Source organism: Equus quagga, chromosome 6 (genome assembly GCF_021613505.1).
Source record: "Equus quagga isolate Etosha38 chromosome 6, UCLA_HA_Equagga_1.0, whole genome shotgun sequence".
Taxonomy (NCBI): Eukaryota; Metazoa; Chordata; class Mammalia; order Perissodactyla; family Equidae; genus Equus; species Equus quagga.
Window position 1 is genome coordinate 125,574,104 of NC_060272.1, and position 15,534 is coordinate 125,589,637.

Consider the following 15,534-nt stretch of genomic DNA (forward strand, 5'->3'; position numbering starts at 1 on the left):
TTCAACCATTTATATTTTAAGAATACCCAAGTATTCCATTTTAAACAAAAGTGTTCACATTGCAGATTTATAAAACAGATAATTAAATGGAAATTTAAAGTTAACTTCTACTAAAGAATTACTCACTTTACAGAACAATTCCTTGTGAACTTTGATATTCCAGTGAATATAAAATGGTTCAATTTATTTGTTACCTAAAATCTCTAAAGCCTATTTAGAAATATTTTTTAAATTAATCATTCAAAATTGGAATTAAATAACAACTAATTTAGAACACGCCCATCCTCTGCTAAGAAAGTAGCAGTGTCTAGGAACAACAGTTCTAGAACACTCATACAGAACCCACTTTGCAGTACACCTTATTCTGAGAACCTGGTTTTTTAAATTTATCTTCTAGAACCGTGATAGTATCTCAACATTGCTTATTATCTGTAGGGAAATACAGCTTCATTTCCACTGACATCTCCCTCAATATCACTCACTAAAAGCACATTAATTTAAAATTAATAAAAAGACATACATTAGAGCAATTTTACAATATTGCTAAGATTTCCCTACAGTGTTTCTATGTTGTTATTCTTCATATATAAAACCTCAATTCTAATTATTTTATTGCACTATTCAAGATTTAAATGTCATTATAAACATATTCTTTAGAGCATAATCACCTCCATTACAAGAAAATTATACCTGTTCTCATTTTTAGTGCTATTTTAGCTACAACAAAGTTTCTTTCCCAGCACATCTCCAAATGGAGACAGCACTCTGATTCCAGGCCTCCATACTACCTTATTTACTTAAAATTGTTGTTCTTGTTAAGCAAATGTTATTATCTGTACCATTTGCAAATCTTGTCACAACAACTAATAGTTTTAAAACACTGCAAAATTATAGATGCTGAAATTTTTAGACTATCTGCAACACAACATAAATTTGTTCATTTGCTTACCAAAGGTGAACTAAAGTGACAATCTCATCCCTCATCCTTTCTAAAATGAAGATATTTAGAAACTATGGATGATATCTTCATAGATGCTAAATCTCATTCTTATAAAAACTGTTCTAAGTTAACACTCAAACACAAAAATTTCTTATAACTACTGCTTTCTTGTTGTTTTTGGTAGCGAAAGAGAACTACTGCAAGGTAAAATAAAAGTAAGCAAATAATCTTTTAAATAGCAGCAGCGATCAAAAGAGTTTGGGAAGAAAAACATGCATTTGAAAGCTGACCATAGAGGATAAATATAACTTGAACAAATAAAGCTGGCAATGTGAGGGGATAATGTAAAACTGTAAAGATAATGTTAGAATTTTTTTACTTCTGCATAAACATTTGTGCGTACTTCTGTATCTTAAAATCTGTAAAGGTTTGTAAGAAAATTAATGTACACAGGGCATATTAAACACCATATACACATACACACGCATACATATACCTCATATTCAAAGTTGTCACTTTACAGCTTCTTAGACAATTGTATCAATGTTATTTCCTTTCTGATAAAAATGATAATACAAAAGCAAGACTGCCCATTAAAAGAAAATATCAAAATTTTCATGTATTTTTAATAACAGTTGCTTTATGCAGACCTATTTGAAACTATTTTTGTTTATCGAAATTGGGATAAAAAGGTATTATGTCTCAGCTGATAAAATATGGACAAACTGATATAACTGGTTCCAAGACCAACTTTTGACCTTAACGTATTTTCTGCTCAACCAGAGTCTCATTTTGTTGATATTTTGCACAGTAAACATTCAGGCAAATGAAGTACTATGGAGCACGCTGAAAAATACATCCCATACAAAAAGACAGTAGCTACTCTCAGCTCCAACTAATTTTCTGCCCTCCCAGGAAAAGCTGCTCAATATGATTTTTCAAGCAACTCAGAAATCCATATTTTGGTGTAGTACAACTTGGTTTTTAAATGTTGGAAACCATTTGAAAAATGTTTAAATGTTTAGATCAAACAAAACATCTCTGTGGCTCTAGGCAAGCAGTCTGTAACTCTGGCTTATGTCTAGGTTGCAATCAAGTACCTTGCAGTAGTTTTCTATTGCCTAACTCTAACAAATTACCACAAATTTAGCGGCTTAAAACAACATGGATTTATTCTCTTACAGTTCTGGACTCAGAAGTCTGAAATAAGTCTTAGAGCATTAGAATCAAGGTGCAGGTAGTGCTGTCCTCCTGGAAGCTGCGAGGGAGAACCCATTTCCGTGTCTTCCAGCGTCTAAGAGGTCCCTGCATTGCTTAGCTTGTAGTTCCTTTGTCCTTCTGTAAAGCACATCGCTCCAATCTATGCTTCCAACATCCCAACTCCTGCTGCTGCCTTTGACCTTCTTATCTCCCTCTTATAAGGATCCTTATGATTACACTGGTGCCAAATGGATAATCCAGGATAATCCCCCCATCTCAAAATCATTGATTTAATCACGCCAGCAAAGTCCCTTTGGCCTTGTAAATTAACATATTCATATATTCTGGAGATTAGGACATGGACATCTCTGGGGGGAGGTCATTATTCTGTCTACCACATATGTGTTCTAGGAGTTTTCTATAGTCTTGAGATTTTTTACATAGATGATTATATCCTAGTGTCTGGATGTTTCCGTCCCGCAACAAAGCTCGTATATTGAAATCCTAATCCTCAAAGGTGATGGCATCAGTAGGTGGGTCTTTGGGGAGGTGATTAGGCCATGAGGCTGGAGCCTCATGAGTGGGATTAGTGCTCTTATATAAGAGATCCCACAGAGCTCGGAGCTCCTTCCACCATGTGAGGATATAAGAAGTCTGCAACCTAGAACAGAGCCCTCACCTGACCACGTTGGCACCCAGATCTTGGACTTCCAGTCTCTACAACTAAAAAAATAAATTCCTGTGGTTTATAAACTACCCAGCCTGTGGTATTTTGTTATAGCAGCCCCAAGGGACTAAGACATAATGTCTTCTGCAAATAGGGACAGTTTTATTTTTTCCTTTCTAATCCATAAGCTTTTTATTTCTTTTTCTTGCTTTATTGACCTGTTGGGACTTCCAGTGTATTGTTAAATAGGAGTGGAAAGAGTAAATATTCTTGTTTGTTCCGATCTTAAAAAGAAAGCATTCAGCCCTTCACAATTAAGTATGCCAATATTTTTTAAAGTTTATTATTATTCTTTTTCCTAACTTCTTGAATTAGATACTTAGTTCACTTATTTTAATTATTTGTGGACTAGTAATACACACTTCAGGCTAAAATTTTCCTCTGAGTACCACTTTAGCTGTATCTCATAAAACTGGTTAGTGTTTTATTTATTGTTAGTTTTTAAACAGTTTATAATTTCTCTTTAACCTAAAAGCTGTTGAGTTTTAAAATTTGTAGGTAGTGAAGTTCCCCAATCTCTTTGTTCATTTTAGTTTACTGCTCTAAAATCAGGATGATTCCTGAGCTTTTTCTTTGAGATCTTTATTGATGTTTTATGGCCAAACCTCTTACCTATTCCACAGGAATTACATTCTTTGTTTTCAGAGTATGGTCTATATCAATTAATTTATTTAAGTCTTCAACATCCTTGCTTATTTTTCATCCAGTTGATCCAACATGAGACAGATAAGAGATGAAAGCAAGTTCCTACTACTCACATAGTTCTTCCTATTTCACACCACTCTTGTAGTTTTTGCCTTACGAAAGCTATACAGAGGAAATATATAGATAGCAATCCCCCCTTACCCTCTGGAGATACATTCCAAGACCCCCAGTGGATGCCTGAAACCACAGATCGTACTGAACCCTAGATGCACCGTATTTTTTCCTATACATACATACCTATGATAAAGTTTAATTTATAAATTAGGCACAGTAAGGGATTAACAGTAACTTCTCTGGCATTTCTGAATTGCCAGCATCACTACTCTTGCACTTTGGGGCATTACTAACTAAAATAAGGGTTACCTGAATACAAGCACTTTGATACCATGACAGTTGACCTGATAACCAAAGTGGCTACTAAGTGACTAACGGGTGGGTAGCGTCTACAGCGTGGATCTGCTGGACAAAGGGAGCATTCACCTCCTGGCAGGACGAAGCATGATGGCTCGAGATTTCATCACGCTCTTCAGAATGTTGCACAATTTAAAACTTATGAATTGTTTATTTCTGGAATTTTCCATTTAATATTTTCGGACCTTGGTTGTCTGCAGGTAACTGAAATCTTGGAAAGTGAAACTGCAGAATTAGGGAGGACTACTGTATATACATATGTGTGTATATACAAAGCATATCTGAGGCATATATTCCTAACTTTAGATCATCTTCGGAGATTTCACATTTTATTAACTGCCGTTAATGTCTCATATAAATCTTTTTGCTGTGAAGTCAACCTCACTAATAATGGGATTGCTATATCTTGCTTACAAATATTTCTTCCAGATCTTCTGTTTGGTTACAGACTTTTTTAATGACATATTTTAACATTCAAACTTTTAAAAAAAATTTTCACACAGATTTTTAAATTTTATGATGTCTGGGTTTTAAATCTTATTTAAGAACTCCTCCTGCCTTCTCCCTCCTAGAGATTTCACAAGCACTCTATTTTTTCCAAATCATGTTTTTTTGTCGTTTGGTAAGGTTTCACGATTTTCTTCGTAAGTTTCCTGTTAAATGCATTTGAAAGCATGCCATAATTTTTGCAGCTATTACGAATAGAAGTTCTTTTCCTAATTCCCTGTGATGTTAATTTTATGTGTCAACTTGATTGGGTTAAGGAATGGCTGGTAGCTGGTAAAATATCATTTCTGGTCAATCAAACCATCATGCTGCATAACCCTAAACTTATACAGTGATGTATGTCAATTACTTCTCAATAAAACTAGAAAAAAAACCCACCATTATTTCTGGATGAGTCTGTGACGATGTTTCCAGGAGAGATTAGCATTTAAACTGGTGAACTGAGTAAAGCGGATCGCTCTCCCCAGTGTGGGTGGGCATCATTCCATCCCTTGAGGGCTGTCCTAGAAAAGGCAGAAGGGCCTCTCTCTGCTTGAGCTGAGACACCCATCTTCTCCTGCCCTCCGACATGGGCAGTCCTGGTTCTCGGGCTTTTGGAGTCAGACTGGTACTTACACCACCAGCACCCGCCACCCTCAGGCCTTCGTTCCCAGACTGAACTACACCAACGGCTTCCCTCATTCTCCAGCTTACAGACGGCAGACTGTGGGACTTCTTGGCATCCATAAGGCAATTCCTAAAATAAATCTCCTCTTTTACATATCTACGTATATCCTATTGGTTCTGTTTCTCTGGGAAATCCTGACTAGTACATTCCCTTTATCAATGTTTCTGCTACAAGAGAGAAAAGTTGTTGATTTTTTTTTTTCTTGAGGAAGATTAGCCATGAGCTGACATCTGCCACCAATCCCCCTCTTTTTCCTGAGGAAGACTGGCCCTGAGCTAACATCCATGCCCATCTTCCTCTACTTTATATGTGGGATGCCTACCACAGCATGGCTTGACAAGCGGTGTGTAGGTCCGAACCCAGGATCTGAACTGGCGAACCCCAGGCTGCCAAAGCGGAACGTGTGAACTTAACTGCTGCGCCACCAGGCCGGCCCAAAAGTTGTTGATTCTTTAAGGCTCATCTTATATATAGTGCATATTATCAAATTCTAGTCTTTTTTTAAAAAAATAGAATCTCTCTAAGGAGATCAGATCGGTGGTTACCAGGGAAAAGGGGGGGTGTGGGGAAGGCACAAAGGGGGAAGTGGTGTACCCACAACATGACTAACAAAAATGTATAACTGAAATCTCACAAGGTTGTAATCTATCATAACATTAATAAAAAAAAAAAATAGAATCTCTCAGGTGTTCTAGGTTTATAATTTATAAATTGGAAAGAGATACTTTTATCATTTCTTTTCCCAAGTTATCATGTAAGTTAATTACCCCCCTCTACCACCGTTTTTCCGGTCTAACTGCATTTGCTAGAACTTCTAAGAAAATGTTGAAAATTAATGGTCATAACAGGCTTCCTGTCTAGTTCTCCATTTTAATTCACAAAGTGCAAAATTAAGTTTGGTCAGATGGTCTTTATCATATCTGAGTAGTTTCCTACTGTATCTTTATTACCTACGGCTTCTATTAGAAATAACTGCCAAATATCATCAAAGGCCTTTTTAGCATCTACTTATGTGACCATGTAATTTTTCTCCTTTAATTTACTGATATGAATTATGCTAACAGACTTTCTAATTAAGTCTGCTGTAAATTCCTGGAGTAAATCTTACTTGGTCAGTAGTGTAATTGCTCTCTTGATACACTGCTGGATTCTATATGCTAATATTGTACTTAAAATTTTTACATCTATATTCACAAGTAAGACAGCCTATAATGCCCTAAACACTTTTCTGGCACTATTCATGAGATTTTGGGTATTAAAGCTATGCAGAAATCATAAAAGAAACTGAAGACCTTTTCATCTTTTCCTAGGGCCTGGACTAATTTAAATAACACAGGTGGAATCTGTTTGAAAATAATAACAGATGGCATTTATTGAATGTTTTATTAGCTGTAAAGAAATTACATGTATTGACCCATGTAAGTAATAACTCAGATGTGAATCCACCTTGTCTCAGAGCTTTTTTAACAGATCTTTACTTATCTTTCTGATTTCTGCTTTGTTAATCTCTTCAAGTTTTCCACTTTGGGGAGGAGTCAATTTGGTTAATTTGTATTTTGACAGAAAACCATTTGTTGGTTTCAAGTTTGTTCATACAATACTGTAGGTGGATCCTCCATATTCTCTTAAATTCGCACATATCTATGGTAATGTATCCTTCTTCCTTCCTAATCTCAATAGTAATTGCTCTCCACTTATTCCCTTAATCAGATCCAAGAGGAGTTTATCTATGTTCTGGGCTTTACAAAGACCAAGTTTACAGATTTATTTATTTTTTTTCTTTTTTCTGTTTCTTCAGTTTTAACGTTTGCCTTTGTTTCATTTTGCCAAGTTCCTTTTGGTCTGTTATTTTTCTAATTCCTTTAAGACGTGAACTAAGTTCTTGGGCTAGTCACTAAGCTTTTATCTCTCAATTTGCAATCTTCCCTTTAAAACTCAACTTTGTGGGGCCAGCCCCATCGCCAAGTTCTTAAGTTCGCACGCTCCACTTCGGAGGCCCAGGGTTTTGCTGGTTCGGATCCTGGGAGCAGACAAGGCACCGCTCATCGGGCCACGCTAAGGCAGCATCCCACATGCCACAGCTAGAAGGACCCACAACTAAAATATACAACTATGTACTGGGGGGATTTGGGGCGTTAAAGCAGGGGGAAAACAAAAAAAGAAGAAGATTGGCAACAGTTGTTAGCTCAGGTGCCAATCTTTAAGGAAAAAACCCTCAACTTTGTGATGCTAACTAACAAGCAAATGGAACACATGAACTCTAACTGGATCCTGGATCAGAATCAATCAGTTAATTAATTTAAATAAATATACTATAAAAGATTTTTTAGCAAGTGGGGAAATTTTATATGGACAATATATTAGATGACATTATTTGAATTACTGTTTATTTTCTTAAGAGTGATGATGGTATTGTGGCTATGTAGGAGACTGTCCTTATTTTCAGGAAGTGCATACTGAATTGTTTAGGCATGAAACGTTATGACACCTGTGACTTACTTTGAAATGGTTTATGGGTTGAACTGTGTCAACCTTCCCACCAAAATTCATGTGTTGAAGTCCTATCCCCAGTACTTCAGAATGTGTCTGTTTTCGAGGTAGGGCCCTTAACCAGGTAATTAAGTTAAAATAAAGCCATTATGGTAAGCCCTAATGCAATCTGACTGGTGTCCTTATAAAATGAGATTATACAGAGACACAGGGAAAGACACCAGGGGTGCACACGCACACAGAACAACAACCACGTGAAGATGCAGCAAGCAGGTGGCTATGTGCAAGACAAGGAGAAGCCTCAGGGGAAACCAAACCTGCTGACACCTTGACCTTGGACTTCCAGCCCCCAGTACTGTGAGAAAACAAATTTCTGTTGCTTAAACCAGCCAGTCCGTGGTACTTTGCTATGGCAGCCCTAGTAGACTAACACAAACGGCTCCAGGGGAAAAATGACAACAGAGAGCAAGCAAAAATGGCAAAATGTTAATGTTGCTGAATTTAGGTGGGAGTATATGGATGTTCATTATAACATTCTCTCAAGTTTTACATATATTTGAAGTTTTCCAAAATAAAAAGTTTGGGGGGCAAATTTCACCAGGAAATTTATATACATATAGATTTATATTAGTCTGCTCAGGCTGCCGTAACAAAGTACCACACCGGCTGGCTTAAACAATAGAAACGTGTTTCTCACAGTTCTGGAAGCTGGAAGTGGAAGATCACGGTGTCTGCAGGCTTGGTTTCTTCTGAGGCCTCTCTCCTGGGCTTGCAGAGGGCTGCCTTCTCGCTGTGTCCTCACATGGTCTTTTTTCTGTGTGCGCCATCCCAGGTGTCTCTAAGGGTGTCCAAACTTCCCTTCTGATAAGGACATCAGTCAGATTGGATTAACTTAACCACCTCTTTAAAGATTTCATCTCCAAATAAGGTTACATTTTGAGGTGCTGGCAGTTAAGAGTTTCCACATATGAATTTTGGAGGGGCACAATTCTTTTTTTTTTTTTTGGCTAGGAAAGATTTGCCCTGAGCTAACACCTGTTGCTAATCCTCCTCTTTTCTTTTTTTTTTCTCCCCCTTTCCCAGTACATACTTGTGTATACTAGCTTTAAGTTCTGGTTCTTCTATGTGAGCCGCTGCCACAGCATGGCTACTGACAGACAAGTGGTGTGGTTCCACGACCAGGAACCGAACTCAGGCTGCTGAAGTGGTGAGAGCACCGAACTTTAACCACTAGGCCATTAGGGCTGACTTACTAACGTCTTTTCTTATTATTCTTGCCCTTACAGTCTTAAGACAAGTCTTTAAATTAAAAAATTTAATTCTATCATTTTTTTACTACTTTTCTAGCTATTTGTTTCTCTTTCTAGAATTTCCAGTATGTCCAGGACAGGTCTCCTAAAACTGTCTTCCAGGTTCCCATGAGTTTTACATAAGGCTTTACATCTTTTGTGGTTTTCCTCTCTTGCTCTGTATTTATTTATTCAACTTGATTCTTCAGAACAATGATTCAGTCTCCAGTTACAGCTAATCTCTTTATCAGTTTGTCTACTGAATTTACGAATTTAGAATTCTTTTAGTTCCTAAAATTAACTTTGAGCTCTAATTATATTTCCTGGAGAGTTTTCATTATTTTGTTAAAGTTTTCTTTCCTTGATTTTATTAATTCTGTGCTCTGCAGAAGCTGCCTGTAACACTCACTCAGCCTAGTTTTCCTCTCAAGTTACTGAATTCCTTTAATTGTTCCTTGCCTACTCTCGCCTGATGGTTCCCTCAGACAGGTCAGACTACTGACATCTAAGAGAGGGAAAAACCAGCAGGAAACAGAAAACATGAGAATTTTCAGCACCAAGTACCCAAGACAGTAACAAACTTAACCCTCTGTTAAAGCACAGGAAGGTTTCCATGAGGCTGCCTACCAGTTCAGTTCCCCTCTACACAGATTAACAGGACTGAACCGTCCCTCCAAGCACAAAGCACTCAGGAAGGTATCATACATTCCAACAGGAGTCAAAGGATTCTGAGAGCTAAGCCCTCTTAAGTGGCCTCTTATAGCTTTGAGAAATGGCTGATCACTGCCTTTACCTCACAGCTCGGACTTTCCTTGATGTACCAAAGAGAATGAGGTTCCCTACCCACATTCTCTCCTGGATGTCTAAAGGTAACTGAAAACCTCAGACCCCATTCCTTGGCCCCACCAGTTTGCTCACTTAGGTTATTCTATTACTCCAAAGAGGCAGTACGAGGAAAGAAACGTCAGGAACATGGGCTAGAGCCAACATCTTCCCACATTATCTCCCTTTCCCATCTTTACTGCTTCACGACGCAGCATACCTCCCCCATTCATAACTAATATTATTAATAACTAGTAAAAAAAAATAAATTAGTCACATAAACTCATTTAATCCCAACAATCCTGTGAAGCAAGGATTATCTCCATTTTACAAATGAATAAAGTGAAGTCAGGAAAGGTACAGTGTTTGAGAGCCAGGTCCACCAGCACGAAAGCCTAGTCTCTTCATAACAGACGCTGACTCCTACCTTCATATTCACTGTGTGATGTCAGGTGCACACATCTTTCAGGGCATTATTTTCCATCTGGAAATGATGATGCTAATACCACCTACCTCACAAGGTTGTCGTACAAACCCAGTGAGGGAAGGAAAGCTTACAAAGGGATCAGAACAGTGTCTGGCATACAGTGCTCGCTAAGTATTGGCTTTTAGTATCATCATTTATTTGGCATCTTTCAGCTTAGAAATCTTTTGTTTTTTAAAGCCTATATTTTCAAGTAATTCAAAAGAATCTCAACAATCTGGCACTTATCAGGTCCACAATGGCTATCATGACAATTTTTGGTCACCTCTATGATTGTTCAATCTGCTCACTGCAGCATTAAAGTTAGTGTGACTTGCCTTATAATCACATTGTAAAAGTGGGTTCTTCACAACAGTTACTTTGATTCTATGCACCATTTTTTTCCTTAGAATAGTTCAGAAGTCAAACACTATTCTGCTGTAATCTTTTAAAGGAATTAAATTTCTAATCTAATTGGCTATCCATTAAATGGCTTCTAACAGTAGAAAAGGTAGCACTAGTGTTCAGGTGTGAAAAATTAAGCACTTAACCTTGACAACATCTCAAAAACAGGGAAAAATAAATAGATGTGAACAAAGGAAAAACAAATGTAATCAAGCAAAAGTTCAATTCAGGATCTCTATGATATGCAGCACCAAGAAGCAAAATGATGAATTTAGATAATTTAAGGAACTTAAAAGTACTAATAAGTGACAAGCCTTGTAAATGCTTAAACTGGCTGAACTAGATTGGTATAAAGCTAAGTATTTTGAAGGAAAGCCAATAGTCAGACTTTTTAGAAATGTGAACATTTTCCACTCTGTGGTTAAGTGTAAATCACCCTACAACACTCCTAGGTAAGATCTATGTGATGACCAAAAGTGGACTGATTATGAGGCAGCCCAAATAATATAATGAGTTTTTCAATGCTTCGGTACATACAGAATATTTGATGACCTCTACAGTTACAACATAAAATGAAATCACCCTTTTTTAGTGATACTTATCCAATAGCATTCTATTACAAATGAAAAAACACTCAAGATTTCAGGTTAAATATGTGCCACTTATTTATGCTACTGCCTCTGGTAATCTCTTCTTATTTATGCTACTGCCTGTAGCCAAACTTTGCAAAGAGAGATACAAGTCCGCCTTTGGAAACTACCAAAAAGAAAATTGCTTTAGTCAAAAATCATCAATAGATGCTAAAATTAGTGGGTGAAAGTTTGATGACCCATCACAGAGCAGAATAATCTAGAAAAAAATTAGTATGTTGCTTCTTGATTAGTTAGCATCTCAAAACGTTAGGCAGTTTTTATCATCACGATAATCAAATTATACGTACCTAGATAAAGTGAACCACCTTACCATCTCATCTGTGAAATGAGGCTATTATCACCCAACGTTAATAGGTACGTAGAAGAGTTCAGTGAGACCAAGTGTTCTGAGCCACTAACATAATGCTTGGCAGAGTAAGGACTTAATAAATAGTAGGTATTGCTAGTAGTATTTTCAAATTCCAAATGAGACAGGTGACTCTCCTGTTGGCATGACTCTTGTCCCCTATGTATAACTAATAGTTTAAGGCAATCATTTTAATCCCGAAAGCAATTACCTCCATCCTCATATACACCAAAAGGATGAATCATTCCAAGCAAACAAATAAATCCTTCTACACTGTTGAATTATTTTATATAAATACAACACAGAAAATCACATGTTGAGGTAAGAAATCACCAAAGAAATAAGACAGCACTTTTGAAGTGAAGATGAAGTTTTTAACTTACTGACTGACTGAGTCAGACCCCATCTTAGAGCCACCATCTGCCTCTTCCTCCACATCAGAGTCCACGGCACTGTCACCTTGAAAATGAAATAAATAAACGACAGCACGCTTATAAAAGTCACAATGATTTAATCATTACACAAAAACGTCATCTTTAAAAGTGATGCAGATCAAAGAACTTTATAGTTGTTGAAAGATGACACTGTTAATTGCTTATATTTAAAATCAGTTTTTCAACGCATTAGGTACTTCTCATTGCCTTCCCTTTATCTATTACGTAAATGTATATATACACACAAGAATGTGGATATATGCTTAGACCATACACGTATGTATACATCTATCACCAGTTAGAAATTTCATTAAATTATTCTGGATTTAAAAAAGACTATCTCTGGAAACTGAAAGTCTCCATTTTTTGGTGCTTCTCTTCTGATGCTGATGCTAAAATCTTTGTAAAGTTCCAAAAGACAAAAAGTGCTTGAAAATTCAAAATTCTATAGGTAATAGTATCAAAAAAAGGAGTCATACTTCAGGCAGACATATAAACACTGGCAAATTGCAAGAAATTTTTCAACTCTGCACCTGGGTCTTAATAGAGCAGAAATAGAATGCAATAGGTAACTAAAAGCAATAAGAATATAAAGCAGAAAATAAAAAAAATATTTTAAAAGAAGTCTTTGCCTTCTCAATAATTAATTTTTTATAGCATTTAGGTAAACATTTTTCACTTCATTTTATTATTGTGTACAAACTTATGTTCTTACCTATATGCTTGATTTCGAAAAACTATACATGTATCCAAAAGTCTATTCTTGAAATGCCATTCTGATATGTAAACTATATTTCTCAGTACAAATAGAAGTAAAAATGCTCTTCAATGATTACCCAATAATGAAATTAAAGTAATATTCAAGTAAGAAAAAGAACACCTCAGGATTTATGCTGCATATAGTATTAACTAATAAGTTACCAGGATGTGGAAATATGTATTCTTACCCTCAAGAATCTTCAAGATTTTTTTTTCAGACAGGAGCTCTAACTGTTCCTGGCATAGTTTTTTAATTTCTTCTATTGAGCAGTTCTAAAGAAAATGACATTTTAAAAAATGTATTTATGTAATATAGCCTCAATGTAAACTAGAAAACAGCAATCATAAGAAAAAAAGTCCAGCTAGCAAAATCTTACAATAAAACAAATTAAAATCCACATAAATATTTCATGGGATGAAATCTGAAAATCTACCAGTTGACATCTGATCATTATAATTTATAGAGATTTAATGGGATATATAAAGTCATGTTTATTATGAAAGAACAAACTAGAGAGTAAGTCAGGTGTCTAGATATTCTTAATAGCAGCCTATTTGCTAGGTAATTCCTCTAAAGGTTTAAATATTCAAGTATTATTGAATATTAAATATTCAAGTCCTGGCTCTATATATCTTACATATATGATCGTGGGCTTAAGCTGTCCAAGCCCTATTTCCACAACTGAAAAATTAGAATACCATATATTTCCCTGAATAATTTTCAGAAATGTATGAAAACATTTGTGAATTTAATGAAACAGAAGCTATTACCAACCATCACTGTGTATTGTTACACAGCAGTATATTATTTCTTAAAGCATCAGAAAGAATCATTATACTCAATAATTTAGTTACTAACACTGCTTTGCATTTAATAGAATTATTTCCAGAAGGTCAGTAAATTCCTTACTTAAATACAGTAAACTGCCCTATTTCTTCTTGGCAAATTTTTAAATACACATGACCATTTATGGTTCTCCAAAATTCCTTTTTAATATCTTTTTGAAGTAGCTGTTTTAGTTGAAAACATCCAATTATAATTTGCATTAAGCAAAATGACTGCAATAAAGAAAGTTCCTATAAATTTCTATGTATGTCTATAGTCTGATAATGTATATGATGAAGTACCTTTAACACATCAGGAAGCATCTTCTGTAACTTCTTCTCTCCTATGATACAGAAACACTGCTGAAGCATTTCTTTTTTGTCTGATATATAGAAACTAACTGGTTTTAACGACACAGTCAGGTCCAGTCCACCCTCTTCAAGGTCACTGTGCTCTGCCAAGAATAATTCTTTTTCCAAAGTTGGCAAAAGATATTTGGTCTCCTAAAATTAAGAGATAAAGAATCATTAAACAATGTTATTCAAAATGCATGGAATATGGATATAATGTCATATACTTTCCTTTAACAAATCCTTCTTCATTAAACATTTCCAAATTCTTTGCATAGATTATTTATCTAAAACCAGAGGAAAGAATATTTAATTTTTCCAAATTCTTCCAATTTACTCTCCACAGTGCAATTAACCAAATAAGTTGACATAAAGTGACAAGACAGTATCTGAGGACACACAAATGAAAATATACTCAATATTGAATGATTTCCTAGAATTTTAGACTTCTGAAGAATTAGCATACTCCTCTAGTTGGCCCTTCACCCAAAAGTTTTATGTATGCATTGTCATTCTTAAATTCACACAAACAAAATGAGATAGCAGCAAAAATGTTACAAATCACGAATATTATACAGTAAAGTATTACTGCTTACCAAGAGCTATTATCATTTTTAAAAAACTGCTACATAATTTAATCAATTCAAAGTTGCCAAGTAATTTAAGACATTTCTGTCAATTTTCCCAGCCATCTCCCAAATCTATGCAGTCTCTCCAAATCCACGGCCGCAATCCTGGCCCAAGGGACCATCATCTTTTGCCCAGAGTACCTCATATCTACTTAACTGGACTCCCTGCATCTAACCTGAGGTCTCTGCAATCTGTTTTGTACACTGTTACTTGAATAAACTTTATAAAATGTATCTAATACTCATCCTCCCTACTCAAAACCCTCCAACGACTTCCTACTGCCCTTAGGGTAAGAGAGCCCTTGATGCTCATTCTTTGAGTTCCAAACACAAGGACCTTCTTCGAATTCCTCAAATATACCCTGTTCTCCTTTCACCTCACACAGGCAGGGCTTTCGTACATACTGTTCTGCTTACGACAGCCCTTCCTCCTCATTCCCTACCACACTATACTCAAGATGAACAATTCAGGGATCCATTCAGAAGTCACTTCCTCAGGAAAACCTTCCCCAACCATACAGTTCAGGTAGGTTTCTTTGTTATACTTTCTAATAGAATTGTTTAAAAAGTAGTTTAAAAACAGGTCAATTTTAAAGGATACTACCATAATTAGACTGAAAAAGTAAAGAAGGTCAACTCTTGTTCTAATAGCTTGCAAGGTAATTCGAGTGTTGGCGACAAGAAACGGGAACTCGTGCACACCGCTAGCAAGAACCTAAAACGGTGCAGCTGCTTTGGAAAAAAAGTTTAGCAGTTCCTCAAAAGTTATCATGACCCAACAATTCAATTCCTAGATATATATCCAAAAGAAATGTAACCACACATCTGCACAGAAACTTGCGCACAAATGTTCAAAGCAGTATTATTCATAATAGCCAAAAGGTGGAAACAATCCAAATGTCTACCAAGGG

The 15,534-nt window shown here is 36.0% G+C and overlaps 1 protein-coding gene across 1 annotated transcript in view; it reads right to left on the reverse strand.

Annotated features, from left to right (window-relative positions):
- CAAP1 (caspase activity and apoptosis inhibitor 1) overlaps window positions 1-15,534 on the reverse strand; it is a 52,072-nt gene that overhangs the window by 32,387 nt on the left and 4,151 nt on the right. Inside the window, exons 2-4 of the mRNA XM_046664851.1 lie at window positions 13,947-14,147; window positions 13,007-13,091; window positions 12,009-12,084 (exon numbers count right to left, since the gene is read on the reverse strand). Of these exons, the coding sequence (XP_046520807.1) occupies window positions 12,009-12,084; window positions 13,007-13,091; window positions 13,947-14,147 (362 nt within the window). The remainder of the gene's footprint in view (window positions 1-12,008; window positions 12,085-13,006; window positions 13,092-13,946; window positions 14,148-15,534) is intronic.